Raw genomic sequence first — 21,175 nt, 5'->3', positions numbered from 1 at the left:
ACATGAGGGTGAGTAATTAATGACAGAATTTTCCTTTTTGGGTGAACTAACCCTTTAAAGGTGAACTAAGTAACTTTTTTACCTTAACTGAACAGCTTCGGAGTCATTGGAATGGTTATATTACTTATTTCGGGTTGAATGGTGGTCGTTTCGCACCCCCCTGGTGCCCATGAGCGGAAAATTCGCACTTGCAACTTTGAGACGGCGGGCCGCCGCGTCAGGAAGTCTCGCGTGATATCAGGTCTCGCGATGTAAACAATTGCTTTATGGCCAAAAGAAATCTGCTCAAATGCTGTCATTATTGCGCTCCCTCACGCTGTCCGAACCCGAAGGAAGAAGACGTTTTAAAGAATGTCCCATCTGCTTTGATGTCGTTGATCTACTAGCCTCTGGTGTCTGAGAATCACCAAAGAGTTTTTACAACAGTGTTGTCAAATATCTATTCCGAAGCTGTGGGGGGAGCTCTAGAGAGAAACCTGCGAGCAAAAAGCGAGAATACAGCGAAGAAATCCCGAAGCTACTGAGTGCTGCTTTAACACACACTGCATATAAAAATTCAGTGTTGTCATATTTCGAATACCTCAACTGTATTGAGGTCATTTATTTTATTTATTACTGACTGTTCACTTGTCTTTTTTTTAAATTCAATACAGTTTGAAATCAAGCTTCCTTGTGCTGTGTGTGAGCTATTGCAACAGAGTTACCCTATTGTAAAGACAAATACACAGTAAGCAAATGTTTAAGTTAGATTATTGTAATGGTTATTGATCAAGGTTTTTAATATGTAAACAAAAGCCTAAATTAAAATCCGTTCATCGTATAAAGTGGACGTGTCTCTTCAGAAGACTTGAATTAGCCTAAACTCCATTCAAATAGATTACTATTACAATTAGTTTTGTGCTTTTTGAAGCTTGAAAATAATGATTGCCTTGACAAAATGGATGGACAAAAATGTAGATATTAAAATATTTAGTATGTGGTGGTTTTCCTGATTGTATTGAAAATGATACTGAATATTGACATTTTTCAAGGTGTCAAATTGAAGTTAGAAATTCCAGTATCATGACCACTAATTAACATCCTTCGTCAATAAGGTAAAAATGTGTTAAAAGTAGCTATTTTCTACATAGATCTATGATTTGATGATTGAATATTTATTGGTAATACATTAACTATTGCTGGCTAAAAAGTAACTAGTATCTAGTACTCTGAGTATTTTTTGAGAAGAGTAATTTGTACTTTTACTAAATTATTATTGTATATAATTAATACTAAAATACCCCACAGATGCATAAGTACACGCCAACAAATACGTACACAAATGCCAACACATAGCAGCACACACCCTCACACATGATGGCGAAATATGCAGAAATATCAGTCAGCACACAAATATGTGCATTCAAACCTGAACACACAGTCACTGCTCTTTTGAGAACTGTATTTAGCAGCAGTTGTGCATTACTGGCAACACAATCAGCGGACCACACAATGGATCCGTGTCATAATTTATGTTTGAGTCTGCAGACAGACCATCTATGAATAAACAATTGTTTCCACGGCTGTATATTGTAACGGTATGTGTAGCAGGAATCCCCCAAGGCTTTGTCCTCAGTCCCATACAGTTCTTGTAATGGTCTATAACTGGCCCTCTGTGGGCCGTTTCTGCGTAGGGAATCCGGATCACCTACTCCCCGAGACCTGATATCTGAAATCAGCCGCCAAACATAACACAACAAATCAACTTATCAGCCATAAACCATGTTCACTTCAGATTACAGACTTTGAGAAACAGATTGAGGGAGTCAGGGAAAGGGGTAACAGGAGCCATGTAAATTGCAAGAGAGGGATTCTCATATGTATGTGTGTGTGTGTGTGTGTGTGTGTACATACATGTACAGAACAATCTGAGCCAGGCTGGGTGTATTCACTATGAACCCCCTGCTGAGACAGAGGCCTGGGATAGAGCAATACAGACATACAGCTCTATCCCTTTGTCCAGCCTTGAGAATAGACTTGTGGTCACCATACATCTGCAAGCTTAAAGGAATATAAAAATAAATAAATAAAGTCAGTTATCATTTACCCACTGTTATGCATTTCCAACATTCTTTTTTCCATTCTATAAAAAGTAGAAATCACAACCAGGATTGACATCAGGATTACCGCATAAATTCAGCATAATACTATTATCTTTTTATAACATCAATTAAAAGTTGACATTAACAATATTGAATGCAAAAAAAAAATGTTTGCATTAAATTATTAAATATATGTATATGTAATACATTTAATGCATTATGAAAAAAAATTTAATTAATTATTTTTGAATTATTTAAATTCAGTAAAAAGGGTTCATTATGTGGTCATAATACAATTGTGGGATGCTTTACCATTATAAATGGTCTGCATACCATTATATGTATAGTACATACGTTATTTCCATGTTAGAAGACAACATAAAGTATAATGCATCTCAAGCTTTAGTGGACAATTATATTTCTCTGTACATGCATACACATTTAAGACTGGCATTCTCATAACATCTCTGTGAGTCTTCTGAATGTTCCTATATAAATCAAACCAATATAAGGCAGTTAATTGCCCATATAAGGGCGAATTAAGTTTTGAGTAAGTATATGAAATATATTTAAACCAGACCAAATAGGGCAATGTTTCTATCTTTAAGATCATTCTTCCATGAAAAAGAATGAGAGAGATACATACAAAAATGTACAAGATAGAAAAATATAGGAGGGGAATTCTCAAAAATAGCAGCGTTGTATTCTTAAAGGATTACTCCCAAGTGAAAATTGAAGGGGAAAAATGGTAACGGTTCAAAAAGGAGATTATATGAACTCCAAAAATCAATTTAACAGATATTTGGCATGCTAAACAATAACTCCCCAAATGAAAACTGTCTATTGTCTGTTGTATGGGGATGTCTAGCTTTGCTCATGAAGTGAAAATATTAGCGAACAGAGCACTATTACTGGAAAAAACACTAACTCAGAGAATAGACTCTCAGCTTGTTATCTTCTAACAGTCCTATGTGTTATGTCTTATGTCTAACACAATACGTGTAAGACACTTCAGAATATCAGAACTAAATAGAACTAAATAAATGGAACTAAAATATCAGAACTAAATAGAGCTTCAATAGAATCTCATAAAAACATGTAATAAAATAAAATAATCTAATATATATATATATATATCCTTTTAGGTAGATAGATAGATAGATAGATTAGGATGAAATAAATAGATGGAAGGATAGATGAAAGGATGGATGGATGATAGATGGATGGATGGATGGATGGATTGAAGGAAGGGTGGATGGAAGGATGGAAGGAAGGATGGATGGATGGATGGATGGATGGATGGATGGATGGATGGATGGATGGTTGGATGGATGGATGGATGGAAGTGATGGAAAGAAGGAAGGAAGGATGGATGGATGGAAGGGAGGATGGATGGATTAGTTTAAACTATAATAAATATGGAACAGGTAAACATATTACAGTACACGACTAAGTAGGTATAAATGTATAAGCTCTATCAAGTGTTACAATGACACCTGTGAAGGACAGACCGGATCTTCTCCAGGAATGACTGTGGACAGAAACATCAGCGTGTGCAGGTGTCCTTGACTTGACAGTCCGGAAATGTGTATTTTCTTTCGCCTCATATTCTATAACTCATGGCTGACATATGTGGGTACATTGCATCTGGTGTTCAGCAGGGCTCAGGGAAAGGCTTGCACATGAAGCCTGTCAGCAGGAGCTGTTTTTTTACAGTTCATAACCCCATCCACCCTTGAGACTCATTCATTGGCTTGCATGCGTGTCACAATGCAATCTCAGTATCAGAGGGGAAACTCTAAAAAATCCAATCTAAGACCCATTTCCATGTCCCACCTGTGATTATAGGTCTTGTGTATTTAAGTAAAGCAGGCAGTCAAGCCAACATAAATGTTTAGAAGCCCTTCAAATGTCCAGTACACATTATTAACGGCTTCTCAGTCGTCTGCTACACAATACATGAACGGTGTCTTGGTGTTAGAGTCCTGTAGTCACGTATTATTCATCATTAGTCATCTATGAGCTGGAGTTTGTGTGCCCCTCGAGGCCTCCATTCCTTGGTACATTGGTACAACTCCTTGGTACTCCAATCCCGGTACATGCCTGCCTGATGCAAACACTTTCCTTTCTTTGTTATCCAAACTGTTTTCTGCGAGCAGCGCGAGGCATGTTTCTAATTATAGTCCAGCGGAGGCTCCCGCCAACATGTGATTCATGGAGCAGGTGATCCGGAGACTCTTCCCTTGAACGTCTGGAGGAGAAGGACTCGCAGGATTTACACTCAGACTCTTGCTGTGCTAAATCAATTCTGCACTACTGTAAACTATATATCATGCCCTATCACCTATTCGGTGATGTTTGCAAAGTCACTATTACTATTGCTAATACTTAAGCCATTTTGGTATGCAACTCATCCTGCACCAGTCTACAGACATGAATGACTGAAATCATGCAGCTTGTTTGTTTGGACAATAAAAAGGGTGAAAATCTCATAGACTTCTATTGAAGAAGGGACAAAAATATCTAATATTTATAAATCTTTCTATTCTACATGGCTCCTAGAAACATAGAACGATAGATAGAATGATGGATGGAACGATACATAGATAGATGGATAGATACTGTATATGGATGGATGGATGGATGGATGGATGGAATGATAGATGGATAGAATAATAGATGGATGGATGGAATGATAGATGGATGGAACGATAGATAATAGACATAAGAGACAGAAGAATGGATGGATGGATATAACGATATATAGAATGATGGATGGAACGATACATAGATAGATGGATAAACAGATAGACTGATAGACAGACAGACAGACAGACAGATGGAATGATACATAGATAGATGATAGATAGACAAATAAGATGGATGGAACAATAGGTGGATAGAACAATAGATGATAGATGGATGGATAGAGCGATAGATGGATGGATGGAACGGTAGATGGATAATGGAACGTTAGATAGTAGACAGATAAGATAGACAGATGGATGGATGGAACAATAGATGGGTGGATGGATGGATTGATGGAACGATAGATAGACAGATAAGATGGATGGATGAATGGAACGATAGATGGATAGAATGATGATAGATAGAAAGAATGAATGAATGGAACGATAGATAGATAGACAGATAAATGGACAGATGGATGGATGGAACGATAAATGAATAGATGGATGGAACAACAGATGGATAGACATAAGATAGATGGATGGATGGATAAAACGATAGATGAATAGATGGATGAATGAATGGATGGAACGATAGATGGATAGACAGATGGATGATGGATGGATGGATGGATGGATGGATAGATATTAAGCATGACATAATTTCCACATACAGCGGACACATTAAATAGCTTGTTAAAACTAAAACTAGCACACTCTATAATTAATTCAATGCAACACAGTTATGGACTATAAGGCTTACTAAAATGTTCACATTCTTCTCATTGCAAAAGCAGCTTAAACCATCCTAAGTTAGCTGGTTTAAAGTGGTTAGGGGCAGATGTCAGCTGATTAGGCCAGCTAAATAAACTGAACACCAGCTTGACCATCAAAACCAGCTTAAACCACCTCAAACCTGCTTCATTTCCAACAGGATCAGCTCTTCAAATACATTTAGCCTGTTTTTCCGAGAGCAAATACTCCACAGATTTGTCACACCCTTGTTGATCAGTTTACTTAAACTGTACATTGGAGAAAACAAGGGGAAATCCTAACAGACAGGAAGGTTCTCCTTTTATAAAACGAGACTCAAAAACTGCAGTGCCAAAAATATTCAGGCAACAAAACAATGCACGAGCAAAATATCTGGATGACAAATTTGAGCCTCGACGACTAACAATTGATCAGAGTGATGTCACCGCCACTATCACCGACTCAAAGTCCTCCTGTGATCCGTGTACAGGAATCCAGCCTGTGTGATAATCACTCTCCAGTCCCAAATATGCACATAAACAATGGAACTCGCATTGACTATGAAATAGCACAGCGGTGAAGTCAAGGCCAAAGCAATATTGTTGATGTTAGGAAGTTCGTCCCTAATAAACACAGAGGTGGGCGGTCATCATGCGGAGCGCAAAATAAAGAAGTCAAAGCTGGAGCACTCGAAGACATAAAAGAGCTATGAAAGTGCCAAAGGGCTTTTCAATACTCGGACGTGGTTTTGCAGAAGGAAAACGTCTTTGTTCCTTTGTTTAAGTGGAGCGGCTTGTCTGTGGTCCGATCTGAGGTGCATTATAATAGTGTTGTATCCTTATGTGCAGGTCATATGCCCTGTCAAACTCATGGCAGGCGGATCCCATATTCATAAGAACACACTGACATAAATAGAAGGAAGTACTTCAGATCACTATAGGCTTTTGGAAAACACGACTTCCTGATTATATGATAGTAGGCCTATATGCTGATTAAACATGATAAATGTGTTTGACACATGTATCGAATTTTAAGCATGACTGAAATCCTTTTCATTGTTATAGCACTAATATACGGGGCTCATGCAAGAACATAAATATGGAATGCATTTTCTGCCAAAATTAAATAAAATCAATTAAATTATAAAAATAAAAAATAAAACCAGATTAAACATTTAATTACAGACAACTGTACGCAAAATATGTGACAAAATTGAGCATGAAATTAAATGATTTCATTTTCATTTTCACAGTGACAGTGCATCATCCCTGTCAAATTGAAAAATAAAATGCAATTGGTGATTTTACGTTTAATTTTCACTGCAATCTCGGGGCAAGATTGCCAGTATGTGACCCTGGACCACAAAACCAGTCACATGGGTACATTTTCTGAAATTGTTATTTATACATAATCTGAATGCTGAATAAATAAGCTTTCCATTGATGTATGGTTTGTTAGGATATGACAATATTTGGCCGAGATGCAACTATTTGAAAATCGCCTTTAAATTTGTCCATTTATGTTCGCGATTGTGCAGCATTCTCTCACAAAAATAAATGTTTTATATATTTACGGTAGGAAATCTACTAAATATCTTCATGGAACATGATCTTTATTTAATATCCTAATGCTTTTTGGCATAAAAGAAAAATCGATAATTTTGACCCATACAATGTATCGTTGGCTATTGCCACAAATATACCTGTGTGACTTGTGACTGGTTTTGTGATCCAGGGTCACATGTAATCTGTATTTAAATGGTTAATCTGGTTTTAGTTTTCATTTTTATCATTTAAAAGTGTCATTTCTGCCTCACAGCCAATAGGTTAACAAAAATAACACATTTCTGAACATGTCAGCGCTGCTTGCTAGGACAAAACTCACCGTCATGACGTTGGCCTGAAAAGTACCAGAATATGCTAAAGCACTTGTTCTGGACGGTTGCTTACCACCCTGAATCAAAAATAACTCCACTACCAAGTCTCAGCGTCATTTAATGCCTAAATGTGTGTGTGGCCCCTTTGAAATGCACTGTGGTGGGTAAGTCTACGGTGGGATACTGGTGATTGTTTCTTTCACCCGTTTTTACCGTCCGCCGCGTGATTTGAGAGATTATCTAGTTTCTACTGACATCTACTGGTGAAGGTTGAAATCGCGCCTGGATTTAAACCAGTTAAAATGATCACCAATATTATAATTGATCAAAATGATCATAGGTCAAAATACAACTTTGTTATATTATATTATATTATATTATATTATATTATATTATATTATATTATATTATATTATATTATATTATATTATATTATCATTGTCTGATTCCTGTTATAGACAATATTATAATTTATTGAATTTATCAAAATGATCATAGGTCAAAATACAACTTTATTATATTATATTATATTATATTATATTATATTATATTATATTATATTATATTATATTATATTATATTACTGACATTGTCAGATTCCTGATATAGACAACAATATTATAAATTATTTAATTTATCAAAATGATCATAGGTCAAAATACAACTTATATTATATTATATATCCGGCCTCTAGTTAATAAACGCCAGAGGAGAACTGGCCCCCGACTGAGCCTGGGTTCTCCCAAGGTTTTTTTTTTTTCTCTATTGGGTCACCTGATGGAGTTTTAGGACACCAGTAGGTCACTTGATGGAGTTTTTCGGTTCCTTGCCACTGTTGCCTTTGGCTTGCTCAGTTGGGGATATTCTGGGGATATCTAATTTGATTTTATCAATAAATTCCACTAGAAACAAACCTTGTTGTATTATTTTAATTTAATACTGTGAAGCTGCTTTGATAAAATCTGTATTGTGAAAAGCGCTATACAAATATACTTGACTTGACTTGACTTGACTTGACTATATTATATTATATTATATTATATTATCATTGTCTGATTCCTGTTATAGACAATATTATAATTTATTGAATTTATCAAAATGATCATAGGTCAAAATACAACTTTATTATATTATATTATATTATATTATATTATATTATATTATATTATATTATATTATATTATATTATATTATATTATATTATATTATATTATTGACATTGTCAGTTTCCTGATACAGACAACAATATTAGCCTATAATTTATTTAATTTATCAAAATGATCATAGGTCAAAATATACATTATATTATATTATATTATATTATATTATATTATATTATATTATATTATATTATATTACATTATATTACATTACATTATAGACATTGTCAGATTCCTGTTATAGACAACAATATTATCATTTATTGAATTTATCAAAATTATATAGGTCAAAATACATATTATATTATATTATATTATATTATATTATAATATATATTAACATGGTCAGATTCCTGATAGACAACAATATTATCATTTATTTAATTTATCATTTAGCAGACATTTTTATCCAAAATTACATACTATATATATATATATATATATATACTATATATATTATATAGTTTTATAATCAAACTATACAATTTCTCCTCAGGTAATGTTTTTTTTTTTTTTTTTTGTCTGTCAGTTCAGTCTCATATTTTAGCCTACTGACACTGAATTGTTTTGATATAGAAAAATAATAATAATAATAATAATTCTTACAACTTACAGGTTAGTAATTGTCACTCACAACCTTTTGTCAAAAGTGTTCAATAAAAAAGACACAATGAAACAAATAGATCGAATAAGAGACTTATATAAACAAAGTACTGTGTCATATTTCTCACTCGTTCACTCATGAGTTTGCGATGACACTTGTCCACTATAAAGGTAAGATGATAAGTGACCGAAACCGAGTGAGCGAATTCAGACGTCATTCTGCTTCCTGTTTGAGGCGGGATTAGTTTTGTAAACACGCATTCAATATGATGTGAACTGCAGCAGACTGCAAACACAGCATTATCAGGTAAAATAACAGCGGTCCTGTTCTACATAGCTGAAGAACGCGTGTAATATCCATATTAATGTAATAACAGTCATTTAGATGGATAAACTTACTTGCCGACTGTCTTACACAAGTCAATGTCACGCGCATGACTAATAATGTCACGCGCATGACTAATAATGTCACAATGGATATGAGTTGCGCAATGAAGACTAACACTAGACAGTGATGATTATGTGGTTTATCATTATTGACAGAAGAGTATCTAAACATGTTTGCTTTTAAACGCCACAGCTCATCTTCTTTGTTTATCAAGCAGACATAAATAACTGGCACAAGTTCATGATGGCTGCAGATTCAGCAGAGAACACCCTCACTGAAAGCAATGATGATATTCTCAGGTAACGTTACTCTGTTCCCTTACTTACAGTGCTATTAAGACATGTATCTTAAGAAACTATCTAGAAAGCACATCAAATTGACCTTGAATGTACTTGTTTTGAGGGTGCATAGCATTACATTTCTCCTTGTTAAAAAAGTTTTACACCTAAAGAAATAAATAGTTGGTCTTCTTTTGACAAAAATGCTGAAACTCATGAAAGCTTTCATATTGGCTTTGTCCAAACTTGACAGGCTTGAATACTTAAAAAAAAAAAAAAAAACGGTAATATTTGATATAGAATGCATTATGAAACCTATGGAAGTTTGTTTCCGCTAGAAATAAAGAAATACATGCTAGAAATAAGTCAGATTTGTGTGTTATAAAGTAAAAAATGTGAGATATAACATATCTTACATACCCCCCCCCCCCCCCCCCAGAATCGGTCTTTATATCTTGCAATTGCGACTTTGCTGTATATCTCACAATTATGAAAAAATAAAAAAGTAAAAATTACGTGTTCATATCTCGCAAATCAGACTTTATAACTTGCAATTGCGAGAAAAAAAGTTAAAATTGTGAGATTAAAAAGAAAATCGCAATTTTTGTATCTTTTTTTATTCTGTGGTGGAAACAAGCTTCCACAGAAAGCCCCTTGATGTGGCAACAATGTTGGTATCACGTGACCTACCAAAACTATACAATTCATCCCAGTAATTTACCCTCATTTTATCGGATCGATTAATCGGAATAGGAAGTTATTCATAAGTAGTGCCTTTCAAACCTCAAACTGGCTATTGCATGATTTTACATCCAAGCCAGTAGGTGGCGGTATAGAGCATGACTGATTTTTATCTTTATAAATCTGTTTTTCAGTCCTGATGACCTGTCAGAAGTGTTGGCGGCTGGAACCAAGGAATCTCACGACAAAGCCGAGAACTCGCCATTTGTCAAGGACTTCCTGAGGGGCCGAATCAAACGAGAACTTTTTAAGGTGAGTCTATTGACTCTTGTAGGGTTTGATAAAAACAGCTTATCATGTTCTGACCTTCACGTTTGTGCTATTTTGTCATCTTATCAACCCCAGCTTGGCACAACCGGCCTGTACCATGTGTATTCTGCCATTGAGGAAGAGATCGAGAAGAATAAGGACCATCCCATGTTTGCCCCACTATATTTTCCCTCTGAGCTTCATCGGCGAGACGCCTTGGCCAAAGACCTGGAGTATTTCTACGGTGAAGATTGGGAGAGCAAGATCTCCTGCTCGGCGGCCACCAGGCCCTATGTAGACCGCATTCACGAGGTGGGTCGCAACGACCCGGTTCTTTTGGTTGCGCACGCTTGGACCCGCTACATGGGTGACCTATCAGGAGGGCAGATTCTAAAGAAAGTGGCTCAGCGGGCCCTCAAACTGCCCCCTACTGGTGAGGGGTTGAACTTCTACCATTTCGAGGGCATCCACAACCCCACGGCCTTCAAGAGGCTGTACCGCAGTCGGATGAACGAGCTGGAAGTGGATGCTGAGACCAAAGAGAAGCTGCTAGACGAAGCCAACCTGGCTTTTAAATATAATTTGGACGTAAGAGGATTACCAAAGACCAAGTCTTTTAGGTTATGTGAAGTGCGAATACATGAATATAATAGTCGTTTTTGTACCTCACTCCATGTTCTTTGCTTTTCCGTCAGGTATTCTCAGAGTTGCAGGAGATTGGGAAAGACATTAAGGAGGAAGTGCAGGACGTTGGCTTCCCTGCACACGGGGATATGGGTGGGGACATCAGTAAATGTCCCTACTACGCAGCCAAAATGGGTGAGGAAGTTGTTAGCGACAACATTTAAAAATGTTTTTAAAATGATATTTTTACTGTAATGCTTTCCTTCTTGTCTGTCTAGCGGTGAGTGGAAACACGACCCACGCATGTCAGTTTGCTAGGATGCTGCTTCGACAATCCACAGTACAGGTGATTCTGGCCACATGGGTCGCTGCTGTTGCCGGATTGGCTGCCTGGTACCTCATGTGATCACCTCATGTGGTCAACCAATCAGAGATGAGAATAGGAAACGGCTGGGCTTCAAAGTGAAAATCTTTCACTCACAGGGTCATGTTGTGAAAATGTTCCTGCTGATCATATAAATGTTAACCCCTCAATCTATACAACATGTGTATTAAATACAATGCAAGTTTTTAGTCCTACTAATGTTATTTATCCTGTTTTCACTCTAAGAGTGTAAGCACACTTTTAAGGGCATGCAAGAAGTGAAGACATTGGAGTTGCTTAAAATGAAACAATTTATGTCAGAACTTTATCTTTTCTGTTGCACATTGTAATACACGTTCATTGAAAATATATCCAGGTACATCACTGTGCAGTGAATGATTCATAAGAATGATGTCTGGCCTGATTTCTAAATCCATGTTTTCCCAAAGAGGAGATTAGGGAGTGTTTGTCTTTACTGTGCCCACTATAATATTCATATGTTTATCTTCTACAAATTAGAGTAGTTTAGTATTCTTATCCCTGAACCATGTAAATTAATGTAAAAAACCTACATGAACATTCTTGTACTTTGTCTCACCAATATAGATTTGTACACAGGTTCTACAACTTCCACTGTCTCCTTAGGAGGATAGGGATGATATTTGTGGCTGGATGATATTATAACACTTCCCAAATGTCCTCCTCAGAAAACAAACAAACATGAAGGTTATGGTTTCCTACAATGCTAATCACAGTAACTACCATCAACTCAGAAACGAGACGTGAGATACAAATAGAAAGTGCAATTAAATCCAATTTCATTCAACTGTCTTGTGTCTTTCGCTCTCTAACACTGTAAACATCTGTATGGGTTATAGAAACTATGAATCATAGGAACAGACATACATTTATTATAATCCCCACCAGTTTCCAAATGTATCTAATAGCTAGTAATGAGTTTCAAGAAGTATTTCACTCAACAGTATACTTTATTTTAAGTAGGCCTTCTGTTGAACACAAAATAAGATATTTTGAAGAATGTTGTTAACCAGCCAATTGATGATGGTAGCCATTGACTTCCATAGTATTTTTTTGTTTCCTACTGTGGAAGTCAATGGCTACCATCATCAACTGGCAGGTTAACAACATTCATGTGTGAGAATGATTCTTCATGCTCCTCCCAACCATTCTTTCACAATTTGAGCCTGATGAATCTTGACATCGTCATCCTGGAATATGACCCATGATGTTTCTTCCTACATGGTTGCTTAAGAAATGAAAAGCTACACACTCCCATCAATTGGGGTTAGAAGAACTGTTGCCAAACATATAACATGCTAGAAACATCATAATCACCGAAATAATGATCCAGTCATAAACTCCATTTAAATCCAAACAGCGACTTTTTTGGGGGCCAGGCTGTGTATGTCCTCACTGTATTTTCATCAATTATGTGAAATAAAATCAATATACTTTAACACAACATCTTTATTTGTCACTTTTCAATTGGAAAACAATATCCAGTGGTGTAGCCTATGACATGACAACATTAAACCAAAAAAGTAAATTCATGACAAACTCCCGAAAACCTTCTCAAATGCATTTCTGTCCACCACTCGCCCCAGTCTGGTGGAAAAGTACATAGTGTCAGAACTGCTGTAGCGCTTTAAACAAAGGATCGGCTCTCCTTTGGTGTCCCCCGAGTCTCCCAGCGTCATGACATCAGACACGGGCACGTATACGTCCCGCCTGTGACCCCAGAAGGTCAGGTGCGACACCTTTAGGACGGTCTGCGTTGAATCCAGATACATCATGCCCACCACTCTTCTGACATAGTGGCTTATAGAGTAGAGCATGAAGCCAGCAAACACTGCTATGCCTGTGGTGTAACTCACCAGCATCCCTGAGGCCTGTCCCTGCAGGTACAGGTAATACACAGCGGGCAGTAAGACCACGGTGACGCCCGTCTGCATCAGTTTGAGTCTCGAAAGAGCTCGCAGGCCTTTGATAGCCGGGAAAGCATACATTAGATTGAATTCTCTTGAGGCAAGGTCAGAGCAGAATGACACAGGTTGAATCTGCAGGGTGCGTGAGAACGTAACGGGCATCCGTCGACCGGTGCGTGTCGGGTCACTGCTGTAGAGCACCTTAGCTTGTGAAATGAGTCCTGCATGATGACACCGGCACCCATATAGAGGAAGGCGGGGAATTAAGCGTGATGACATCATCTGAAGAGACAGTAACCATGGCAACAATTGTTATAATTAATACAACGGCTAAAATTAACTTTGGTAATATAGCTCACTTGCTTAAAAATACTTTAAACACGTTTATTCTGTTGATGAGATTAAAGACACTGTCAAGGACAATCCTAATGCGATTAGGCTGCTAATATATGATAATGACAAAGGAAATACACCAAAAAAAGGCCACAATAATTCAATAAAATGTATTAATAGTTACAATTCGTGCTGTTTTGAAAGCACTTACCATCTCTACTCAAGTTTAGTGCATCGCGAGGTGCTTCTGTGAAGCTGGACATAGTAAAGTCAGTGATACTTCAAAATAAAAGCATTTGAGGTTTATTGCTTTACAATATTTTTATATTAACTTGTCAAATGTAAAACTGTTTTCAATTGTAAAATACAAAATAAAGCAAATAATAAACTGTTGTCTTATTGTTTTGACACGTTTACATTTTTGCGATTTTTCCCCCCTCGTATCAATCAAAATCCTTTACGTTACAGGGACGTTTATGTTTGAGTCAAGTCAAGTATGTCAAGGGCAATCCATGTGTGCAGTTTTGGAGGACATTTTCTACCGTATAACAGGCAATAATAATAATAATGACAAAGAAATACACCAAACAAATGGTCAAAATAATATAACAAAATGTATTATGGTAACAATTTGTGCAGTTTTTAAAACGGACTCACCATCTCTACATCAGTTCAGTTAATCTCGCAGTGCACTGCGCAGTGCGCAGCTGTGAACATGCACTTCAAAATAAAAGTCTTTAAGTTTTTATCACAATCAAATAAATAAAGTAAATAGATAATAACAATAAAATAAATAAATAATAATAATAATAATAATAATAACAACATAAACCGTTGTTTTGATGTTTTGTCACTTCATGTTTTTGCAAAATGTTTCCTTATCAACCACAGGGACTTTTATGTCTTAGTCAAGTTATCCTGTTCTATTGTAGGACGTTTCCACCACGGCATCGCATAGATAGATAGTATTTTAAAGATCTTGCGCTCTTTGTTCGCGAAGCAGGTTAAACAGGTCATCGACACGCAGTTTAAAGGCATTTATTCAGGATGCCTTTAATATCAGATGACGCTCTTCATTGTGATGAGGTCAGGAGTCAGTGGGGTTGCGCGAGCAATTCCGAACGTTATTCGTGATGATGTCATCAATACATCATGACAGTTCGTTAGCAGGTTTCTGACAGACGGTTGTGTGGCGATGAATGACTCAAACTGAACACTCCTGTGTCAACATTTTGATGACACTCGCAATGTGGATTTCATCTGAAAGCAACGATCGAGCAGTATCGTAAATAAGTAACATTTATTGATTTAGTTGCAGAAACAGCGCTTGGTTTGGGTTTGCAGGTTCGTTTCCTCATCATGCTTCAGTTAGGAGACGGTCTCACACTCTTCTCTGCGGTCTTCGTCGTGGTTCTGCTGGGAACCAGAAGCGCCGTCTGGCCCACGGTGCTCACGGCCTCTCTCTACCTGTTTCTGGTGATGTTTCGGTTCCCGCAGGTGCCCTCCAGCCGGGCCAGACAGGTGCTGCGGCCCGGGACTAGAGCGTCGGCGAGCGGCGTGTCAGCAGTGGCGCACCGCGGCGGAGGACACGACGCTCCCGAGAACACCATCGCTGCTATACGGACGGTGGGAACAACATACTGATTCATTTCGGTTTAATGCGAATAGATTTATGTTTTCTCGCGTGGCAAGTATTAATTTAAAGCCACTGAATGCTTATTTTTAAAGGCCATACATAAAGTGATACTTTACAGGTAACGTTAGGTAAGAAAACATCACTGACAACGTGAACGAATTGTTATTTTGATTCGGATCTTGTATTGAATCGATTCAAATAAATGATTTTTAACGAATCAATCAAAACGGTTCATTGACAGAAGACAGAAAATCGTCTTTTTCGAGAACATTTAAAAAAATAAAAGATATGTTTGTGTAGTCATTGATTAGGTGTACGATTTTGGTCAAGCTCGGGTTAATAAAAGTGTTAACCAACTGTTAGTATTTGTTGTATATTCATTTACTGCGTTTTGACTGAAATGTCTGCTTTCATGTGTTTTTGTTTTTTAAAGAGTACATACATACTATGCACGTGATAAGCATCACATGCTCCTCAACCTCAAAATCGCATTTCTTGTATTACACATTGTGAAAGCCTTGCGTTAACTGTGGTTTTCCTCAATCTACAGATCTAAGCAGTGGTTTCTTCCTCTTTCAATGACTCTTGATTTCTAACTGAAAGGCAAGTGAGAATGGAGCCACGGGTGTAGAGCTGGACCTGGAGTTCACGGCGGACGGGGTTCCCATACTGATGCACGACGACACTGTGGACCGGACCACCAACGGGTCGGGACCACTGAACAAGCTGCTCTTCTCGGAACTGCGCAATCTAGATGCGGCCGCCAAACACAGATTCAGGTTAGATGGGAAGAACGACAGACTAGTTTTCAAAACGTAGAGTATGAATAAGCAAGAGCGAGTTGAAGACGGCAGGTGGTATGTTTGTGTTGATTGCGTGGCAGTGAGCGTTTCCGAGGTGAGAAGGTCCCAACGCTGCAGGAGGCTGTAGAGGAATGCATCAAGCGAAAGTTGACCATTTACTTCGATGTCAAAGGTCATCCAGATGAGGTACTGTCGCAACTTGCATTGCTCTGCGCGAGTCCATTATTGGTTGGACCGTTTCTGTGCGCCAGTCTTGATCCTTTGAGCTCTTACTTATCAATCGCTTATTGATTTAATGATTGCAGAATGGTAGTGCTTTCATGTATGTTATCTGTTGTCCATAGGCAGCTGCAACACTAAAAGAATTATTTCGGAAGTATCCAGTGCTCTACAACACTAGTATCGTCTGCTCATTTGAGCCCAAAGTCATCTATAGGGTAATATAATTCAGTTTATTTGCATTTACTTGAGTTTATCTTGGAACATGTTTTAGGTACTTCAAGGCTGCATTTATTTGATTAAAAATACAAAAAAATAAATAAAACATTAATATTGTGAAATTACAATTTTAAACAGCTGTTTTCTATGTGAATATATAGTACAGTGTAATCTATTCCTGCGATCAAAGCAGAATTTTCATTATCATTACTAATAGAAATCATTCTAATATGCCGATTTGATGCTCAAAAAACATATTCATCAAAGAATCCTGAAAAAAATGTTACACAACTGTTTTCAACATTGATAATAATAATGAATGATTCAAAATCCTCATATTAGAATGATTTCTGAAGGATCATGTGACACTGAAGACTGGAGTAATGCTGAAAATTCAGCTTTGATCACAGGAATAAATTACATTTTAAAATATATTCAAATAGGAAACAGTTCATTTAAATTGTCATAATATTTAACAGTATTTACTTTTTTTGGTATTTTTAATCAAAGAAATGCAGCCTTGGTGAGCAGAAGAGACTTGTTTTAAAAACATACCGATCTCACCGATCCAAAACTTTTGAGCGGCATTGTAAATCGGACAGTAATACACTAATACTGAATTGTATCGGCTTCTCACCTCCTTTCCAGATGCGGCAGGCGGATCCCAATGTGGTGACCGCGCTGACCCATCGGCCGTGGAGTCTGAGTCATTTGGGCGACGGGACGCCGCGGTTCTCGTCCGCGTGGAAACATCACTGGATGTGTGTGTTGGACGTGCTCCTCGACTGGGCCCATCATCACCTCCTGTGGAAACTGTGCGGAGTCTCTGCCTTCCTGGTGCAGAAGAACTTCGTCTCGCCGTGAGTCATTATCTCACTTCCAAAACTGGTCATTTTCATTGCCATTTTTACATAATTATTGTGAAGCCATGTTATTATGTGCATTTACCATTACATTACCGTAAGATCTTTAACACACCTACCACAGGTCCTAAAATAAACTGCGCATATCAGTCACGGTAAAGCAACCACTGAAATGACCACTGTGTGGTTGTTTCAATACTGACTAAAGCACTGACCATTATTCTTGACCACTGCTAAACAACCCTAACACTTTTATTGTTTTAGTCGTCTCTTGAATGCCACTGCTGGGACCTTCAGTGGTTATTGGTGCTGTCGGGGATCATATTATGGCTTATACCTATGGTTAGGGAGACATATTGACTGCTTGGTTATTCATTTACATTATACATTTTTCAACATTTCAGCTTTCGTGTTTTGGGGACTGCAACTACTATTCAAAGAGAATTTTCACCCGTGCAAAAATAAACACCCCTAGAAACACACTAAAGGCCCGTTCACATCAAGGATGATAACTATAACGATAACGATATAGTTCTAAAAATCATTCTCAATATTAAGGAATAGCAGGGGTCACACCACAGCTATGAGGATAACGGCACAGAGAAACGATATTGTTGGAATCACTTTCAGAATCATTTTATCCAGCTGATGAACAATAAAAAAATAGACAGCCAATCAGAATCCATCCTGCTGTAACGAGCTCTGGCATTTAAAGTGACAGACGAGCACACGCTTAGAATAAACAGAACAATATTATGCGCTGGTGTGGATGCTAATATAGTTATTTTTATAGTTATTGTTCTTGGTGTGAACTGGTCTTAAGGCTATGAGAGTGCAGCAAGGGATGACATCATTTTTGTAGGCCGTTTGTAGAAGAAACCAGGGAAATCGCCCAGGGCTCTCTAAAAGTTGATTTAGAATAGTTTGTTGGAGTACAGTTCTAAACACAATGAGGCTGTGAAAGCGACTAGTGAGTAGATGAGTTTACCTGTTCGACGTAAAAGCTTTAAAGGGATACTCCACTTTTTTTGGAAATAGGCTCATTTTACACCTCCCCCAGAGTTAAACAGTTGAGTTTTACCGTTTTCGAATCCATTCAGTCAATCTCCGGGTCTGGCGGTACCACTTTTAGCATAGCTTAGCATAGATCATTGAATCGGACAAGACCATTAGCATCTCTCTCAAAAAAATGACCAAAATTTCGATATTTTTCCGATATTTCGCAGCGCCTGAAAATAGTCCCCAGCTCGGTAACTTCCAACGTGACCGGGACTAAGTTTGTCTAACCTATTAGACCTATTTTCAGGCGCTGCGTCATATCATTACACCTTCTGGACTCATGGTACGGCAGCAAAGTTTCTTGATTATTACGCAGGAATGAGAGTATAGTTCCTAGCCATATCAGCCTAGAAAATCGCAACTTTACATTTTCCGTCGGTCTTAGTACACGATGTAACTACAGAAGTTTTAAATAGGAAAAATATCGAAAACTCTTTGGTCATTTTTTTGAGAGAGATGCTAATGGTCTTGTCCGATTCAATGATCTATGCTAAGCTATGCTAAAAGTGGTACCGCCAGACCCGGAGATCGGCTGAATGGATTCGAAAATGGTAAAACTCAACTGTTTAACTCTGGGGGAGTTGTAAAATGAGCATATTTCCAAAAAAAGTGGAGTATCCCTTTAAGGCAATGAGAGTGCAGCAGGGATGACATCATTTTTGTAGGCCATTTGTAGAAGAAACCAGGGAAATCGCTTAGGGCTCTCTAAAAGTTGAAAAAATATGAGTTAGAATAGTTTGCAAGAGTGCAATTCTAAACACAATGAGGCTGTGAAAGCGACTAGTGAGTAGATGAGTTTACCTGTTCAACATAAAAGCTTAAAAAAAAGTAAGTGTTGTAGTACTGATGTATTTAAGCTGTAGAATAAATGAGAAAATATCTTCACCACAGCCCTTCTTTCAGGCATTTAACCCCAAAAAACGGTCAAGAACATGGGAGTAAATCTGAAAATGAACCTGTGTGGGAACATTCAACGTGTATTTAAACATCAGCGCCATCTACAGCGTGGGAGTGTGTGTTGCGCTTCGAGATGGTCACTGTGTTGTTTCACCAGGGACTATGTGCAATACTGGGCAGCCCGAGGTGTGGAGGTGGTGAGCTGGACGGTGAACACGGCCGTGGAGCAGCAGTACTACCAGCAACTACTGAAGATCAACTACATCACCGACAGTCTCGTAGAAGACTGTGATCCGCACTACTGAAACGCCACTTGTACAATCATTAGGCCTTTTATAAATCGAGCAACTAACCTCTGTGGTTCTTTACTCAAAATACTACGATATGTCTGTATTGAATTGCTTTGATTTAGGCAGCATGCTATAGAGACTTAAAGGTGGGGTATGTGATTTGCAAAACGGCCGGCAGATTTTGAAAATACACAACTCAAATGGTCCTACCTTCTTTCCTTTGACTCCACCCATTCGAAGAACATGGACATGGATGGGGGAGGGGGGGATGGTACGACCGTTTGATTGACGCACTTACTGTCCAATGATTCTAGGTGGTCTTGGAAATGATTGGCTGGAGTTTTTCGAGTCCTGCTCGTTCCACGGATGATTAAATGGCTTAATTTTCATTTCAGTGCTTCTAACTCAGTGGCTGTAAGTGGGTTAGGAATAGGATTTCAAGTGATTTTGAAAAAATGGCCAAAAAAGAGAATCACATACCCCACCTTTAAATTTACAGGGTAACTAAGTGCTTTCATTGTGTGAAATTTTTTAAATGGGAGATGCAAGTATTAGTGTTCGATTGTACTGTACACACCCACTCAGGTGAGCCAAGTTATGACTATATAGATATTATTACATCATTAATTTGATACAGTTCCCCTTTTAATGCCATTATTTATCGAAGAAGTTTTTTTTTTATCCACACTTTTATTTGTGTGGAAACAGCATTGGAAATAAATTGCTGAGTTTAATGTATGGCTTCGTTCTCAGTCATGACATTAGTTGTGTATGCCTTGCTATTTAGGTTTGTTCATCGTTTGGTATTAATAGCTAATGAACAGGTTACTTTTAAAACAACATGTCTATAGTAATATCTTCCTTATGGGGGTTAATAAATTTATTATAAGCAATAACAATGGTCTTTATCTGAGGTAGGTTCTCTGGCAGCTACCAAATGTCAACCTAATGTTGGACACATAAATACTAATTCAGGATTACTTGAAAGTGGCACGTTTCTCTGTTTTCTCTGGTGATTATATAATACAATAAAATTAACACATTCTTAATTAAGAGTCATTTTGTCACTGACGTTGCTTTTCAAGGACTGTTGTACAACAGTTGTG

The 21,175-nt window shown here is 37.6% G+C and overlaps 3 protein-coding genes across 9 annotated transcripts; 2 read left to right on the top strand and 1 right to left on the bottom strand.

The window, feature by feature from the left end:
* The first annotated feature begins 9,354 nt into the window (after positions 1-9,354).
* On the top strand, positions 9,355-12,629 carry hmox2a (heme oxygenase 2a). 2 transcript variants are annotated; one of them, XM_084417304.1, is made up of 6 exons: positions 9,355-9,467; positions 9,766-9,847; positions 10,702-10,819; positions 10,913-11,404; positions 11,512-11,635; positions 11,719-12,629. In XM_084417304.1, exons 2-6 carry the CDS (start codon positions 9,789-9,791, stop codon positions 11,844-11,846), a joined length of 921 nt encoding a protein of 306 aa, XP_084273430.1. In that variant the 5' UTR covers positions 9,355-9,467; positions 9,766-9,788; the 3' UTR covers positions 11,847-12,629. The 2 variants fall into 2 exon arrangements, with proteins under 2 accessions (XP_084273430.1, XP_084273431.1); XM_084417305.1 differs by having other exon boundaries at positions 9,387-9,467; positions 9,763-9,847.
* A 319-nt stretch (positions 12,630-12,948) lies between these two features.
* tmem186 (transmembrane protein 186) lies at positions 12,949-18,883 on the bottom strand. 6 transcript variants are annotated; one of them, XM_084417307.1, is made up of 3 exons: positions 18,812-18,862; positions 14,295-14,338; positions 13,279-14,032 (listed from the first exon to the last, which is right to left on the bottom strand). In XM_084417307.1, exons 2-3 carry the CDS (start codon positions 14,295-14,297, stop codon positions 13,373-13,375), a joined length of 663 nt encoding a protein of 220 aa, XP_084273433.1. In that variant the 5' UTR covers positions 14,298-14,338; positions 18,812-18,862; the 3' UTR covers positions 13,279-13,372. The 6 variants fall into 6 exon arrangements, with proteins under 6 accessions (XP_084273435.1, XP_084273437.1, XP_084273436.1 ...); XM_084417306.1 differs by lacking the exon at positions 18,812-18,862 and adding an exon at positions 14,741-14,803; XM_084417308.1 differs by lacking the exon at positions 18,812-18,862 and adding an exon at positions 14,741-14,777 and having other exon boundaries at positions 14,295-14,362.
* gde1 (glycerophosphodiester phosphodiesterase 1) lies at positions 14,990-21,124 on the top strand. The gene is made up of 6 exons (XM_084417303.1): positions 14,990-15,709; positions 16,323-16,498; positions 16,603-16,708; positions 16,867-16,959; positions 17,609-17,820; positions 19,937-21,124. Exons 1-6 carry the CDS (start codon positions 15,443-15,445, stop codon positions 20,082-20,084), a joined length of 1,002 nt encoding a protein of 333 aa, XP_084273429.1. The 5' UTR covers positions 14,990-15,442; the 3' UTR covers positions 20,085-21,124.
* The last annotated feature ends 51 nt before the right edge of the window (positions 21,125-21,175 follow it).

This window comes from Rutilus rutilus, assembly GCF_951802725.1.
Source record: "Rutilus rutilus genome assembly, chromosome: 8".
Lineage (NCBI taxonomy): Eukaryota > Metazoa > Chordata > Actinopteri > Cypriniformes > Leuciscidae > Rutilus > Rutilus rutilus.
Note: the sequence above shows the minus strand (reverse complement) of the source record. Positions and strands in the feature narration are given on the sequence as shown.